The sequence below is a fragment of the Pelobates fuscus genome, chromosome 6, assembly GCF_036172605.1.
Source record: "Pelobates fuscus isolate aPelFus1 chromosome 6, aPelFus1.pri, whole genome shotgun sequence".
NCBI lineage: Eukaryota > Metazoa > Chordata > Amphibia > Anura > Pelobatidae > Pelobates > Pelobates fuscus.
In genome coordinates this window covers 220,083,050-220,101,191 of record NC_086322.1, presented here as the reverse complement: position 1 = coordinate 220,101,191, position 18,142 = coordinate 220,083,050, and the positions used below count along the sequence as shown (strand labels likewise).

General features: G+C 37.1%; 1 protein-coding gene across 4 annotated transcripts in view; it reads left to right on the top strand.

Moving 5' to 3' along the window:
• Window positions 1-18,142, top strand: part of WDFY3 (WD repeat and FYVE domain containing 3) — a 297,453-nt gene that overhangs the window by 200,451 nt on the left and 78,860 nt on the right. For all 4 annotated transcript variants that reach the window (XM_063458757.1, XM_063458760.1, XM_063458758.1 and 1 more), the window contains 5 exons: window positions 4,101-4,213; window positions 8,906-9,137; window positions 9,896-9,996; window positions 11,417-11,635; window positions 16,418-16,599. In XM_063458757.1, coding sequence (XP_063314827.1) covers window positions 4,101-4,213; window positions 8,906-9,137; window positions 9,896-9,996; window positions 11,417-11,635; window positions 16,418-16,599 — 847 coding nt within the window. The remainder of the gene's footprint in view (window positions 1-4,100; window positions 4,214-8,905; window positions 9,138-9,895; window positions 9,997-11,416; window positions 11,636-16,417; window positions 16,600-18,142) is intronic.

The window sequence follows — 18,142 nt, the reverse complement described above, 5'->3', positions numbered from 1 at the left end:
GAGGAGAATGAGTGTGGATATAATGTCATGTTCCAGCGAAACCGTCCCTAAGTATCGCTAGGGATGCACCGAAATTTTGGCTGCTGAAATTTTGAACTGAAAATGGGCCTATCCCATTTCGGCTGAAAATGGTCCAAATGTGCCGAAAATTACACAAGAGGTGGAAGAGACTTAATCGTATTCACATTTCTCAGAAAGCATTGTGTGTGTAGGCTGGCAAAAAAGGAACAGAGATTTCCTCAGAGGCAGAGAGTAGAAAATATTACACATAGCTAGCATATAAGATATAATGGAAAGTTTAAAACCTGTATTCATTGATTAATGGTAAAGTACAGTATTTATATAGTGCCAACAGCAGTACTTGGAGGCTTATCTAAACAAAGACCTTGATTTAATAAGCTTTCCAAATTATTCAATACTATTAGAAAAACGCTCCAAATTATTTAAATAGAAAAAAATCTCTAGCAGTATTGAACCATTTGGAAAGCTTATTCAATAAAGGCCTAAATTTGACAGACTGATAAGGCAGAGAAGATTTTCCTGGAATCTGAACCCGAAAAGCTGTGTCACTATGGAACATTCAGCCGGTTATGTAGACTCAGAAGTGTAGCAGAGGTTCCATTGCCAGAATACATTAGATGCATTTTACAGGCACCGTGTGTTTATAGATAGTGATTATAATGATGTTTATAATAATTAGTAAACTCTTATATTTAGGATTGTTATAAGATATATTATATGATATATTTTTATAGTTATGATTAAAATAGTATTACCTGACAGGCTAAAGTGTGCGGCATTTAAAATGTTCATCATGAAAATAATTTTCAATAAATATTTACAAATTAACTTTGCTTTAATAATATATTGTCCTATGTTGGCTATCTTGCATTGCATCACCATTGTTATTTTAACATTAAGAGTCTGTTACTGAATATGAAAGGGATGACGTGAAATGCTTTCTTTAAATTCCCTAATTATGCAGGATGTCCTCCAGGCCCATGTTAAGGGAGCAGCAAGGCCCGGTCATTTCAGACATCTTTTTTTTCGGTTAAAAACACTTAAACAGCTGAAAATTACTTGTTAACCCCTTAAGGACCGGACTGTTTTTGCGATGTTGTACATTTGCGACCAGGTCTTTTTTTACACTTTTGTGGTGTCTGTGTTTAGCTGTAATTTTCCGCTCTCTCATTTACTGTTACCATACAAATTATATATTGTTTTTTTCAGGACAAAAAGGGCTTTCTTTACATACCATTATGTATATAATCTTATGTAATTTAATTAAAATTAAATTAAAAAATATGATAAATTGAAAAAAATACATGTTTTTTTACTTTTACTTGAAAAATCATTTACTCATCTACAAAAGCGAATGAAAAAAACTGCTAAATAGATTCAAAATTTTGTCCTGAGTTTAAAAATACCCAGTGTTTACATGCTTTTTTGCTTTTTTTGCAAGTTATAGGGCAATAAGTACAAGTGGGATATAGCGGTTTCAAAACATACAATTTTTAAATTTATCAATAGTGACATTGTAACACTATTATCTGTCATAAATCTCTGAAAAACACCCCACATGTACATATTTTTTTTAAAAGTAGACAACCCAGGGTATTCAATATGGGGTATGTCCAGTGTTTTTTAGTAGCCACTTAGTCACAAACACTGGCCAAAGTTAGCGTTCATATTTGTTTGTGTGTGAAAAAAGTAAAAAACTAAATTGAACGCTAATTTTGGCCAGTGTTTGTGACTAAGTGGCTACTAAAAAAGACTGGACATACCCCATTTGCAATACCTTGGGTTGTCTTCTTTTGCAAATGGTATGCCATCATGGGAGTAATTCTCATTCCTGGGCTACCATACGCTCTCAAAGGCAACGTAACCAACCTGGCCATTTTCAACGTAAAAATATGTGACCCATATATTTGACCCTGTAACTTTCAAAAACGCTATAAAACCTGTACATGGGGGGTACTGTGATACTCGGGAGACTTTTCTGAACACAAATATTAATGTTTCAAAACAGGAAAGCGTATCACAACAATTATATCATCAGTAGAAGTGCTGTTTGGGTGTAAAAAATGCAAAAAAAGTCACTTTCACTGACAATATCATGGCTGTGATATTTTTTACTGTTTTGAATCATTAATATTTGTGTTCAGCGAAGTCTCCTGAGTAAAACAGTACCCTCCATGTACAGGTTTTAGGGCGTCATAGAAAGTTACAGGGTAAAATACAGTGCTAGCACATTAAATTCTCCGGTCTTTCGTCCTGGGTTGGCAGCCAGGTCCCTCAAATTGCAATCAATAAAATTACTTAATTATGTAAAAATATTACATAAATACGCATGTAGAATTTAAATATATATGCATGTTTATATATTTGAAGTCTACGTGTATATTTATATAATTATTTATGTAATTTTGTATATGGACATATGTATATTTTGTATTATTATTATTTATTTATATATACATAGATATATATATATATATACAATTTTGTTCTAAGTGTATTTTGATATAAATATATATATATTAATATCAAAATACAATTAGAATAAAATTTCATATAGATATATAATTATTTTTTATTTTTTATTATTATTTTTAAATTTTTTAATTTAATTTAAATTACTTATTATTTGTATTTTATAATATATATATATATACAATATATATAGTTATTATATATATTATATATATACGTGTGTAGTTTAATTATACGTGTATTTTTATATTAATATATGTACATATTAATATAAAAATACACTTGGCATGACATTATATATATATGATATATAGACATATATTATATAGATATAATATGCCTATATGTCATATATATATACAAATATATAATATATATATTTTTTAATTAACATTAACTTTAATTTTTTTTTTTGATTTTACAGTTGCAGGGAGACTGCCTGTCAGCACAGACAGTCCCCCTGCAGGCAGAGACTAGGACACCTATTGTGACCATGTGGTCGCCCTATTGGGCGATCACATGGCCACAGGGGTCCTAATCCGCCATGGGGAGACTGTCTGGGCTGCAGGCAGTCTCCCCACACCGGGACCAACGCCGATCGCCGCCGGGGGAACGACGGCGATCGGGTAAGTACATAAGACCGCTGTGACGGTTCAGGACCGTCAGCGGTCGGCAACGGTAAAATGCCGATGACGGTCCTGAACCGTCACCGGTCCTTAACGGGTTAAAAAACGCTATAGATTTAGGAACACAAACTTGTATGAAAGCATTGGATTGACTCAGTCAATTCTGATGATATCAGCCCAGTAGGCCGGGAGGGGGAGGAGCCAAATGCAGCCCTGCCCGATCAGCATCTCCTCATAGAAATGCATAGAATCAATGGATCTCTATGGGGAGCATTTAGGGTGTCCATGCAGAGCGTGGAGACGCTGAATGAACTGACCAAGGAAGCACCTCCAGTGACTGGCATTGGAAGTGTCCCTCGGTAGCAATGTAAACACTGCCTTTTCTCGAAAAAGGCAGTGTTTACAGCAAAATGCCTGTAGAAACAGACTATACTCACTATAACAATTACATTAAGCTGTAGTTTCTCTGGTGAGTATAGTGTCCCTTTAATTTAAGTTTTTGAGCACATTTTACAATACATTATAATCTGCTCTTTTAACAGATCAGACTTTGAGAAATTATAGCATAGGAAGCAACTGCCCTTTTTAATCTTTACTACGGATTCCACCACCTCCTGCCTCATTGACCACCTCATTTCATTTAGAACAAACATATCAAACTATGCACCAACTCCCAATGTTGCAAAACATTTCTTCATCTCATCATTTCTTGCCACCAAATATCCAGAATTACTATTAATTATTTAGCAACACATAGGAGCTCAACATCTCCTGTTTGACACGATTTATTTAATTTATAACCAGAACCCAAGTACCTTTTTGACAGATGCCCTTGTGCACATTATAATACCTGCTGAATATATTGGTGTTTTACTTTATTAATTTTAAGGAACTACGTGTAGATGTATTACATTTTATCTTCTAATTTTGTTCATATGTATCTATTGATTAATTCTTTTATTTTCCCTTGTGTGCCTCCAGGGAATTTTTGCGTCTTGCCAACCCTTTGAATTGTGCAGCATGGGACAAGCGGTTGTTAAAGCAGTACAGAGTACATAAGCCCAGTTCATTGAGCTATGAACCTGAAATGAGAAGTAAGTTTGGAAGGAAAAAAATGATCTCTTTTAGAATAATCGAAATAATTATCATATATTAGCACAGATCCAACATTTTCTCGGAGACATATATTTATAGTTACTCAGCAAAAGCAGCAGCGGAACATAGTCTCTATTTTTTCCATGTTTCATCGAGAATTATTGCGTTTTTTTTTCTTTCCTCGTCCGTTTCTAATTTCTTATATATTTTTTTTAATCTGTCAAGCTGTCGGGTCAGCTAATTAGTCCGAAGATAGTTTCGACTTTATGATTACAATGTAGTCTGCTTACCAGTTCTTCACCCCTCCTACACAGACAAACCCACGTTTATTTACGCAGAGTTTTGACATATTAATTATATGAATGAATTGGGAAATGGCCTGACATTTTCCATACTGGGATGTTTCTTTGATGTGGTAACGCTCTCGTCAGTAAGTAAGCCAGATGATGTGATTTAAATTTTTTGAGGTTAATTGTTCATGTTATTTTTCTAGTCCCCCCCACCCCCAAATACAGTTAACCTATCAGGCCAATAGTACGATACTGCGTTTTCTAAGTAACGTGTTAATGTATGCATTGTACTAGCCAAAATCTGAACCACACATCTTGTTTTGTTTTTTTCAACATACCAAAACGTCCCTTTAATTTCTTGTCGGTAATTTGCTGCTCATGGCAATTTACCGTAATAATTTTATTCACTTCACTGTGGAATGAATGAATAATGAATACTTATGCAAGCACACATTGTCACTAATTATCTCACTGAAAGTAATGAGAGAAGAGAAACTGGCAGACAAAACTCCAATTCACTTCTAAATGAGAACTAGGGATTCTCTGAAAGATGTCAGAATGTTGCTAGTATCAGCAGACATCACTGGAGGCATCAAATGTGAGCCTGTGTATGTGGTATTAGTAAACACATACAAATACATGCGCACACTCTAATGATCACACCTACACATGTTCATTCGTTAACATTCCGAGTGGATTTTTATCTAGGATTATATATAAAAGGCTATTATATATATGTGCTTGCTACACGCATACATTCACACGTATGACGAATATGCCACTTTACATCCATACATGACCTGACGCTCACTTTATTATACTGCGTCCCATGCACACACTTTTTCCCATCGTTGCATAATTTCCTGTGGAATATACCAAACAAAACAAGTGTGCAGATTTAGGCGCTTAGTTATAGCAAACAGAGTATCTTGTGTTCAGCTGCTGAAAACACTGTATGGATTTCCCAATTCCACTATATACAGGGTGAAACAAACAAACTGACCTTTTAGGTCATGTACCCCACCACTTAAACACGAAAGTGCAAGTGCAGCGCTGTTTTTATGATTACTTACCCCTTTAACTTGAATGGGTTGTATTTACATGTAAAACTAAATACATTATACACAATTGTGCAATATATTTCAAAAATTGATCTAATAATCAAATATATGTGTATGGTCACACTCACATGCTCTAGAGCCTTTTGGATATAGGCTCTAAAAGCTAGGCGTTTGGGGCCCTTTAAGGTGGCTTCCAAACTTTCTTCTATAGCGATTTTTTTCTTTTCAGGATTGCATGTAAAATATAAGCAGGCATCTAGGTGCAGTTACTGATGACTAACAGTTTAGCAAGAAATTTGGGAGCCTATTTAAAATTTTGGTAGCCTGTTTAAAATGACTGGCTCCCAACTTTATGCATGGTGTCTCTTTAGGGTGACACTACCCTGTAGGAATCCGGGGTCCCAATGTGTAAAAACGAAGGAAAATAAATAAATGTAAAAATAAATTTCCTCTGGCAAAGCTACACCAGATGCCTTTATAGTACTGATAATATGATAAGAGAAATACATTAAATATGATGTTGTAATTTGTTTTGAAAGAGGTGACTATATGTATTTAAATAATTTTTGGGACTTTAAAAAAAAAAATTACAAAAATTAGCATTTGTTGAACATTCTTCACATATATAATTTTGAAACCTATGCATAGATGAATATTATAGATTCATTTTATTTTCATCAATTTATAAATAAGTAAGTAAAAAAATAATCTGTGTGATCGAGGAGGACATATTAAAACTCCCAGGTTTCCATGGTTCAGAAATGTAGAAACTGTTCTTTGAGTTGTTTATTGTTTTAACTGTTGCACCTAAGCATAGCTAGAAATATTAAATCCACTTTCTAGAAGAGAAAGAAAAGTAACATGAACAGATTAAAAAAAGGATCAACACATTTTTAAAAGTGTTATATGATGGTACTTGGACAATTTCTGCTGAGAGAGATATTGAACTGTTTCTTTTCAAGATGATTAGATATTATTTAGAAAAGTCCTTTGCTAGGCCGTATATACAAATCTGCTTCTTCCCCTATGGCTCTGTAGAATCTCTTTTCCACATGTGGTCCACATTTTACCCTTGTATAGATGATTTAACACTCTTAAGGCTTACAAATAATGCAGTAACTGTTTTCTTATGAATAAAATTGAAAAAAGAGTAACAAATCTTTCTTTGAAAAATGGCAGTCCCAAGTCAAAGGACTATGGGTAACAATTCTCACATATAATATGTATAACCCACTATAATTGGTAAGAAACAAAAAAATCAAATATAAGCTTTATTAGTCTTTAAAGGGCATATCTACATAATAGGGGAAAACAAAAAAAAGACAAAGTGAAAAACACAAAAGTGATTTGTGAAAGTGTAATATTAAAAAGGAGAAACTTGTATATATCAATCACAGCAAGTGTGAGAAAATATACTAATTCTTGATGAACCCAAGTAGAAAGATAGTATCAAGAAAGACAGCCGTTTAGTAATAAAATTTTATTCCAAGTGGAAGGCTAAAATGTAGCCAATTCAATAGCAGCAGTGTATGGGGATCGGAAGAATAAAGCTTAGCTTTTAGATTAAAAATTAGAGATATTTTGAAAATTAGAGATATTGGAAATATTAGAGATATTCAAAAGGGTGAATAAAAGGTATGGGTAGATACAATGATAGAGATAATGTAAAATAATGGAAGTAAACTGGTATATTAGTAGAGTCTGATTATAAGGAACAGGAGGGTAGGTGTATAGAGTGTTAATTCGCCACCCCCACCTTAATAATTAGACCAAACTCCACTTAAAAGAGGGTGAATATCGGATTTAAAAGGGAAAACAGGAGGGTAGGCGTTCATGGCAATAATTACCTACCCTCTTCCCCACCACAAACCACAACCCTGATTATAGTTGCAAAGAACAAGGTGTTAAAAAAAAAAAACACTTTAAAAAACAGCAGTCATCCAGAAGGGCTGGATTAAAATCAATATATATGAGAGGTTTCTGGGATTAGTCCATGTAGCTAACCTAGGTAAATACTGCATCTGAAGGCAATTTAACCAGGGTTAAAGCATACCCATAGACTCCCTATTGAGAGAACTTTCTAAAGGTCCTAATCCATAAACCTTACTCTCATACCCAGGGTGGTACAAGTGCTTAGAGGTAAAGGTAAATACCAACCATATAAAAATCAGTCCCACACAGATCCTAACTAACATACATCCCAAATCTCTCTAGCTGCTTACTATCCAGGCAAAGTGCATGATGGCAGAGCCCCTAGGAAAACCTAATAAAATAAAAATTGCTTAGAATGGTGTCCTCCTCGACGTGATGCGCCTTTGTCAAGAGTAGAAATGAACGGAGTTTGCCGGCTGTTTTTATGTGTAGCCCCACCGATGATGTAACATGGCCAATCAAGTGTCGACACATCAGACGGGGCGGGAAGAGGCTGTATTCTTAAGAATGTACTCCAAGAGTATTCCTAACTCCGTTATCAAACTGATCAACCATTTAGAAGGCACCAAATTAGTGGTAGCATGGAACTAGAAGACTGTGAATATGCTGCTTCTCACAAATTTAACAAACCCTATAGTGTTACTATTACAAGGAAAACATTTTTTACTTACTTTTTTTTTTCCAGTTCCTCAAATCACTCATTGCAGCCACTCCTCCTCTCTCAATATTATCCCGCAGGCATTACTTCTTTGTCTTCTCATCCAGTGCTTATCAAAGAGAAGCATTGGGGATGAGAAGAACATGTGCAGCGAGTGCCACTCTCCTTCAAATAAATGCTCTCTGTGAGAAGCAGTCAGAGTAGGTGACGTGTGAGAACAGAGTCGGACTCTGTTCTCACAGTGGAAGAGTCTTTGGTGGCTGCCAGGAAGACAGCCAATAGAGGTGTGTTCAGCCCTGCCATGGAAATATTGCTGCATCTGCTCTACGGCAATGTTTTACATTGCAGGGCTGACATGACCTGACATACTGCCTATACAGCCCCTTTAAAGACAAATTGGTATTAAACTATAATATGGAGCACATAATTTTCAAAATGATTATTTTTTCCCTCTTGTTAATAAGTGCCCTAAATCCCTTTTTATTTTTCTGTCTTGTGTATTTGGATGGTAGACATTATTACAATGCTCTATAATAGCTGAATTTAATGTGTACTAGTTGATCTGTCTAAATATGATCTGTCTATATTTGTCTATATATGATCTGTCTATATTTGTCACTTCATTTTTATTATTGTCAGTATATTCATTATGAAATGTCCTGTTTTGAATATGTATTATGGTTTAAAAAAGGGCAAATATACCTTAAAAAAATCATTTTTTTTATTACCTATTTTCATAATGCCTTGCAGGTAGCATGATCCTGTCCGCAGAGGGTCTTGGATCTGATAGTGTGTTTTGTGTGGATGAAGATAAGCACTACAGGATTAACCGGAGTTTGGTAAAGTCAGCAGAAGGATGCACTGTGCCCCTGACCAGGGTAAAGTGTCTGGTTTCAATGACAACACCACATGACATCAGACTTCATGGATCTTCTGTGACACCAGCCTTTGTTGAATTTGACACATCTCTGGAAGGCTTTGGGTAATTTTATTTTTTTTGTTATTTATCAATCTCAGGTTCATTGAAATTACTTAACAAACCGTGGCCTCATATGCAATTTACATTTTTCTCACTGTGTAACATCAGGTTTTATGCATTATATACAATTAAAAAAACTCTTAAAGGACCACTATAGGCACCCAGACCACTTCAGCTTAATGAAGTGGTCTGGGTGCCAGGTCCAGCTAGGGTTAACCCATTTTTTTTTATAAACATAGCAGTTTCAGAGAAACTGCTATGTTTATAAATGGGTTAATCCAGCCCTCAAATCCTCTAGTGGCTGTCTCACTGACAGCCGCTAGAGGCGCTTGCGTGATTGCGTGACCGGAAGAAATAAAAAAAGCAACTTACATTTCTGTTTGTTTTGTAGGACATACTATTTCCCGGTCTGTTTTGATGGTCTTTTTACAGTCTTTTTCTGAATAGCACTATCAGGGAGAATATCGGCAAAGATTTAAAAAAAACACTACACTAGGTCAGTCCTTGTTACTTAACCCCTTAAGGACCAAACTTCTGGAATAAAAGGGAATCATGACATGTCACAAATGCCATGTGTCTTTAAGGGGTTAAATGAGTTAGAGCAGGAAAGCCTAAAATCTAGATGCCCAGATTTAATTTAAAACTACAACTTCCATGATGCTTTGCGTTTCGAAAAGGTGGTGAAGCATCATTGGAATTGAAGTTCTGCAACAACAAGTTCTTGTGTTTTTATATTTCCCTTTTTTCATTTGGTTCTGCAGATGCCTTTTCTTACCCAGCTTTGCACCCCATAATGCGCCTACCAGCAATGCAGTCGCTACGAACCTTATTGATGGAGCTGTTGTGAGTGGAATAGGAACAGGTAAGGAAATAATTGACTTGAATTTATGGGGTAATTTTGTGATGTCACTCCATGAGAGGCACTGGATTGAATTGGTCTAACCTCTACATCACTCTATGCTCAGGTGACAGTCCTTTATGTCCTTATGAAAGAATGTTTACAGTGCAGATGGTGCTTGATATTGTGTTCACACAAATACCAGCACTGCAAGCAAGAGGCTATGTCAGAATATTGTATGCTATGATAGACTTGATTGGGGCACTTCGTATGCCATAACTGTTTGTCTTTGGTGACCTTTTATGAAGCTAGACATATAATTCTTAAAGGGTACAATTAACTTCAGACAATGGTGGAGAAAGCCTGTATTTCAACCAGATGTATTTATGCATATTTACCCACCTGCCCACTTCCTTGTACATATTCATTCTTTCTGCAGAAACTAAATTTAAATGTCTAGGAAGACTCCACTCCTGAAGTAGACTGTAATTTTTTAGTAATCTATTCTGCTTAAAACCCCAATTCTTTTTACTTTAGCATTCATATGTTTCCTATTGTTATTCCCTCATTTTGAGCAAAGTACCTGCAAAATTGAGCTAATGCGTAGGAGATTGCAATCTCACATTTTGATAGAAATTGCCTTTATTGTATTGCTAGTTGTTTCACTTGATGATGTTCCCTGACTCTTGCTGCCATGGCAATCATTTATTGATTTATCTTCTGATACAGTGTTGAAATCCATGAGTTTGACATTCTCCTTTATTACACAGTAATAATGAATCTAATCTGATGGCAGTCCAGGGTCAATGGCGGCTTTTAAACACTGGGAACTGCTGTTTTTATCTGCGCATCAATAGTTCAGTGTAATTGGTACAAACCACGGGTTTCTTGTAAAGGAACACTCCATGCACTTTAACCACTACAACATTATGTAGTGGTTATGGTGTCATGAGTGCCAAGGGTTCCTCCAAATGTAACTAGTGTTCTCCCCTCTTTCTCTTAGCAGCAAATGAGTGCCTGAACTCTTGCTAGTAGATTAAAGTAACTCTTCTGAGCTAAGCCTTGCAGTTCAGGACTGGCTCATTGGTTAGAAATGTCAGACCCCAGATTAGAAGTAAAACCGTTACTCCTGACACTATAACCACTACAGTGCATTGTAGTGGTTATGGGGCATGGTGCGTTTCTTTAAAAGTGTCAGACAATTGCATATCTCTTGAGTTTAGCTCCATCGAGTTTAACTTCAAAGAAGTAACAGGACTAGCTGGGGAGTTGTGACAATATTAAAGTGCTTTATGATTTTGGAGTTAAATAGTTCCTTTAACCATGACCATATTGTTAGTTGATAATTTTAGTCTTAAATATTGTTAAATAAATATTAAGGTTTTGTACTTTTATAGAAAAAAAATCAATCTTTTAATATATTTTTATTATGTGTCTTCCCCAGGAGAACGACTTTTTCCTCCACCTTCTGGTTTGACCTATTCAACCTGGTTCTGCATTGAGCATTTTAGCTCCCCTCCAAACAACCACCCTATCAGGCTTCTGACTATTGTTAGGAGGGCCACCTCATCAGAGCAGCACTATGTCTGTCTGGCCATTGTCCTATCTGCTAAAGACAAGTCACTGATCGTGTCCACAAAGGAAGAGCTGCTTCAAAGTTACGGTAAACACAGTTCTTTTTTGTGGACAAAACATAATAAATCAATTTTGCTTAAATATTTCCACAGTGCTTTCCTTTTTTCCCCAAGATAGTTTAGTTGAAGGAGTCTGGACATAGTTTGGCCTTTTATTTATGTACAAAAAAATATTTATGTACAAAAATGTTTATCAAGTGTCTTTACAAATTTATATTGTTTGTTGTTGTTATTATTTATCTGTATGGTGTCTGGTGTGATTCTGGATGCTCTACTGAGAAAAATGTACAAGCAAAACCATTAACAGATTTATTTAACAAATCATTGTTAACAGGAGTGGTCCCAGAAAATTGGAAGTTAGCGAATGTTGTGCCCATTCAAAAGAAAGGTAGTAGGGAGGAGTCGGGCAACTATAGGCCAGTAAGCCTTACTTCAGTAGTGGGGAAAGTAATAGAAACCATGTTAAAGGATAGGATTGTTGAACATCTAAAATCAGATGAATTTCAAGATCAGAGACGACGTGGGTTTACTTCCAAACTAATCTTATTGATTTTTTTGATTGGGTAACTAAAATAATAGATCAGGGTGGTGCAGTAGACATTGCTTACCTATATTTCAGTAAGGCGTTTGACACTGTTGCACATAGAAAGCTTGTCAATAAACTGCAATCTTTAAGTTTGGATTCCAATATTGTAGAATGCGTAAGGCAGTGGCTGAGTGACAGGCAACAGAGGGTTGCAGTTAATGGAGTATATTCGAAACAAGGTCTTGTCACCAGTGGGGTACCTCAGGGATCTGTAATTGTACCCATTCTTTTTTAATATTTTTATTAGTGATATTGTAGAAGGTCTTGATGGTAAGGTATGTCTTTTTGCTGATGATACTAATATGTAACAGGGTTGCTTTTCCAGGAGGGATAAGCCAAATGATTTAGGTAAACTAGAAAAATGGTCAGAGCTGTGACAGCTGACATTTAATGTGGATAAGTGCAAGATAATGCATCGTGGCCGTAAAAACCCAAGGGCAGTATAGAATATTTGATAGAGTCCTAACCTCAACATCTGAGAAAAGGGATTTAGGAGTAATTATTTCAGATGAGTTAAAGGTAGGCAGACAATGTAATAGAGCAACAGGAAATGCTAGCAGAATGCTTGGTTGTATAGGGAGAGGTATTAGCAGTAGAAAGAGGGAAGCCATTGTACAGAACACTGGTGAGACCTCACTTTGAGTATTGTTCGCAGTACTGGAGACCGTATCTCCAGAAGGATATTGATACTCTAGAGAGAGTTCAGAGAAGGGCTACTAAACTGGTTCATGAATTGCAGGATAAAACTTACAAGGAAAGGTTAAAAGATCTTAAAGGACCACTATAGGCACCCAAACCACTTCAGCTCAATGAAGTGATCTGGGTGCCAGGTCCCTCTAGTTTTAACCCTGCAGCTGAAAACATATCAGTTTCAGAAACACTGCTATGTTTCCATGAGGGTTAAGCCAGCCTATAGTGGCTGTCTCACTGACAGCCGCTAGAGGCGCTTCCTCGCTTCTCACTATGAAAATCACAGTGAGAAGACGCTGGACGTCCATAGGAAAGCATTGAGAAATGCTTTCCTATGGGCGGTTTGAATGCGCGCGGCTCTTGCTGCGCATGTGCATTCCGTGCTGACGTCGGCAGAGGGAGGAGAGTTCCCCAGCGCAGAGGGAGCCCGGCGCTAGAGAAAGATAAGTGGCTGAAGGGGTTTTAACCCTTTCAGCCCTGAGGGTGGGGGACAACTATTAACGCTATAGAGCCAGGAAAACGAGTTTGTTTTCCTGGCACTTTAGTGGTCCTTTACCATGTATAGCTTGGTGGAAAGATTAGACGGGGGATATGATAGAAACATTTAAATACATAAAAGTCATCAACACAGTAAAGAAGGAGACTATATTTAAAAGAAGAAAAACTACCACAACAAGAGGACATAGTCTTAAATTAGAGGGACAAAGGTTTAAAAATATCAGGAAGTATTACTTTACTGAGAGGGTAGTGGATGCATGGAATTAGCCTTCCAGCTGAAGTAGTGGAGGTTAAAACAGTAAGGGAGTTTAAAGGGACACGCCAGGCACCCAGACCACTTCTGCCCATTGGAGTGGTCTGGGTGCCAACTCCCACTACTCTTAACCCTGCAAGTGTAATAAAACTGTAATAACTACCTTGCAGGGTTAAGTCCTCCCCTAGTGGCTGTCTACTAGGCAGCCACTAGAGGGCACTTCCTGCTCTATAGCACAGAAAATCTGTCCTCACGCTATGTGAGGACCTCCAGCGTCACTCAATTCCCCATAGGAAAGCATTGAAAAGCATTTTAAATGCTTTCCTATGGGGAGCTCTAATGCGCATGCGGATCAGTCTCGGTCACCGGCCGACGTAATACAGAGGAGGAGCGGCGGAGGAAGAAGCAGCGACGTGGGACATATCGCTGCCTCTGGTAAGTTACTGAAGGGGTTTTCACCCCTTCAGCAACCGGGGATTGTGGGGTGGGAAGGAGAGGGTACCTGCAGTGCTAGGAAAAAGGATTGTTTTCCTGGCACATTAGTTTCCCTTTAAGCATACATGGGTTCATCATAACTAAAGAAAGTTACCTGCACTATCTCCTGAATCCCTATGCATATTTAAACAAATGGAGGTCATTTAGTTACTCAAATGGCCATTGGAAGGAATGCCCGCCTGCCAACGTCAGGACAGACCCCCCTATGCGGTCCTACACTGACCCTTCACCTTGCTTCCTTGAGCTTCTGGCAAAGATATCTCTAATGAGACAGAGAGGGGTATTTTTTATGTACACCCCTATATACTTATTAACCCTTAATAGGGAACACATGGGATGGGCGGCAGCATTGTAACAGAGCTGTGTGATACAAAAAGTGAATACAAAAAGATAAGTCCTGTGCTCACTCCCATCACTCCTGGGCGGCAGCAACGACAACAAAGGTTTAAAATTATATCAAGCAGTATTACTTTACTGAGAGGGTAGTGGATGCATGGAATTAGCCTTCCAGCTGAAGTAGTGGAGGTTAACACAGTAAAGGAGTTTAAGCATGCGTGGGCTATCCTAGCTATAAGATAAGGCCAGGGACCAATGAAAGTATTTAGAAAATTGGGCAGACTAGATGGGCCGAATGGTTCTTATCTGCTGTCACATTCTATGTTTCTATAAAATACTAGCTTGAGCCTGTTTTTTGTGTAGAATTTCCTGTATGGTAATATTACATAATTACATAATATAGGCTGAAACAGGACTCACATTCTCCAGGTTAAAGGGACACTGTAGTTACCCGAACAACTACAGCTAAATGTAGTTGTTCTGGTGTCTATAGTCAGTCCCCACAGCCCTTTTACTGTAAACACTGTCTTTTCAGAGAAAAGGCAGTGTTTAGATTACAGCCTAGGGATACCTCCATTGAACACTCCTCAGATGGCTGCTAGAGGTGCCTCCTGCGGCATTGCTGCACAGTGTGTAGTACTGACATGCAGCATCTCCACGCTCTGCATAGAGACTCTGAACTTTACCCCTAGAGATGCATTGACTCAATGCATATCTATGAGGAGATGCTTTTGATTTGCTGAGATCGTCAATTCTGATGATGTCAGCCAAGGAGGCGGATTGGCGACAGGGCTAGCGCCAGCTTGCTCGCACAACCCTTTTAAAGGGGGCAAATGGGATCAAGCAACCTAAATTGTGTTTTTAACACCATAGGGTCAGGAATACATGTTTGTGTTCCTGACCCTGTGGTGTTCCTTTAAACTTCACACAATTCTCAATTACAAAATTGGGGGAAAATCCTTCTGAACTCCAATATGGCTCTCATGTTTGTGTTCCAGACACTATAGTGTTCCTTTAACAGAGAATTTCACATCTTTATTATTTTTACAGTAAATGACAATGTCCTCTGCTGTAGATTAAATCTGCTTCTTTCAAGTCTAAATAGGTGATCACTTTGTACAGTCCTATTAATGAAGCGGTTACCAGAGAGCGTTTTTGTACTGGCCCTGTAGATAGTTGTATAATGCTATCATCCCCTTTTTGCCACTTTTTTTTTTCTAAAGTAAACAAGTTAAAGTTTTCTAACTTTCTTTCCAACGAATATAGTCCATTTCCATTTTTTATTTTGTAGCCCACCTCTTCATTTTTAGACCAATAGCATCCTTTTTAAAATAAGTTCTCCTGAAAATTGGGCCCCAGAAGGTGTGATCTCTCTTAAATGTCCACTGAAATCTCAAAGAAGTGATCTGGGTGCAGTGGTCCTGTCATTTTAACCCGTCAAAGTAAAACATTGGCATTTTGCAGAAAGAACAATGCTTGTCTTGGAAGGGTTAAACATGCCTCTAATGTCCACTGCACATAGGAAAGCATTGGATTCAATGCTTTGTTCCTATAAGAAGCATTGGCTATGCATGTAATGCTTGCAATGCATATGTATCACATCCCATATGCTTTTCTATGATGTTGCAGGAGAGGTGAGCAGTGTTGGAAAAAGAGAAGTAAAATCTTTATTTTATACTGGGGAGGTGGGATCTGAATATAACAAAAGACTGGGGTACTATAGCATTAGGAGTACCCATTCGGATTCCTAATGTTCTAGTGTTCCTTTAACATACTGTAACATCTTTCTCTTTCCTTTCTCAATTTGAATAGTTTCAGATTATATGTATATGTTTTTTTTAGTTCGTACTGAGTTACACTAAATGCAATGCTGATTAAACGTAAAACATGTTATCCAGCATCAAAAGTGTTCTTGCATTAATATAACTTGTCTCCCTTCTGCATGATTTGCAGTGGATGATTTCAGTGAGGAGTCCTCGTTTTATGAGATCTTACCTTGCTGCGCTCGGTTCCGCTGCAGTGAACTTATACAGGAAGGACAATGGCACCACCTGGTACTGGTCATGAGTAAAGGCATGTTGAAGAACAGTACAGCAGCTCTATACTTAGATGGCCAACTCATCAACACTGTAAAGGTACCGATGATATGTCTGTCAAGATTATAATGTGAAAATATTATTTTTTTTGAAGATTTATTTTTGGCACCCTTTTCATTTTCTTCAAATATATTTTACCCAAAGTAGGTTGATTATAGAATAACTATTATATGTTTTATATGTATCTTCAGAATGACTGAAAAAAAACAGATGATAGGTGAAAGAGGGAGTGTAAAGTGGGATAATTTTGAAAAGCAGAAAACCTGGCCATAAGTCTTCTCTCTCCCTAGAGCAGTGATGGCTAACCTTGACACCATAAATTGTTTCTGGACTACATTTCCCATGATACACAACTAGCTTTTAGAGTGCAGAAACAATTTATGGTGTCAAGGCTAGCCATAACTGCTCTAGAGCAGGGGTCCTCAAACTGTGGCCCTCCATATGTTGCTGAACTACAACTCCCATGATTCTTTGAATTACATAGATAGCCATAGAATCATGGGAGTTGTAGTTCAGCAACATCTGGGGGGCCGGAGTTTGAAGACCCCTGCTCTAGAGCGATAGCAAGTAGTCAGCCGGCGACTCATTGCAGATAAACTCTAAGAGAAATAAGAACTATGGAATTTGGGTAGAAGACCTTTTCGTCTGGGTTTAAAAATTAATATCCACTGTAACCAAATTATGTCCATTGTACATTGCTATGTACGGTTCCCTCAACCAGGTATTCATGAATACCATGTGTATGAATTGTCTTCACATTGAAAGCGAACTAAAGTTTCAAACTAAACTAAAGTATGGACTTTGTATTCCCCCTATCTTCATAAGCAACTTCAAAACGAATGGTTTTGAATAGATCTGTTTCAATTATTTGGTTAATTGCATTTTATGTCAGATGCTGTTCACATAGAATTCATTAAATGAGTAAGCCAACAATGATAAAGCATTTTTTTATCACTGTTTTAGAAGTGGATGTATTGGTGCTGGAAAAATTGCTAAAAGTGATGTTTCCTAGCGTTTACATCACTAGTGACCTTGTGCATCTCTTGATATATAAAGCCGCTTGAAATCTGTGAATATCGCTAAAAAAAATAATAAATGAAGATAGAGATGGCTCAGTGGAGATAAACAGAATGAAATATTCACCCATTTCTGAAAAGTTGTCTATCCAGTTTAATATGTGCATTGTAGCTCAAGGCAAAAATGTCAAGGCTACTTTTTAAATCTAGATGTCGATGTTGTCTTTTGTCCTATATTCTTAAATCTATCCTCCGTATTTGTGTTTCCATTTCTACAACTGCATATAAAGGAGAATAAAAACATTCAGCATTTGTTTAGCATCACTAAAATATGTTTGGCCTACTGGGCGGCTATACGTTTGTATTTGTTTTAGGACTGCAACAATTACTACAATTAAATTGATAATTCAGTTAACATAGCTCCCAGATTTAAGAGTGACAACATCAATAGGAACTCAAATCCATGATCCAACAGCATAACATGTTTGTGATGTATGGCTGCACTTGAGTTGATAGACAATAGGATAGAAAAGGGACTTCCTCCTGCAATAGATCGTTTAAACTGG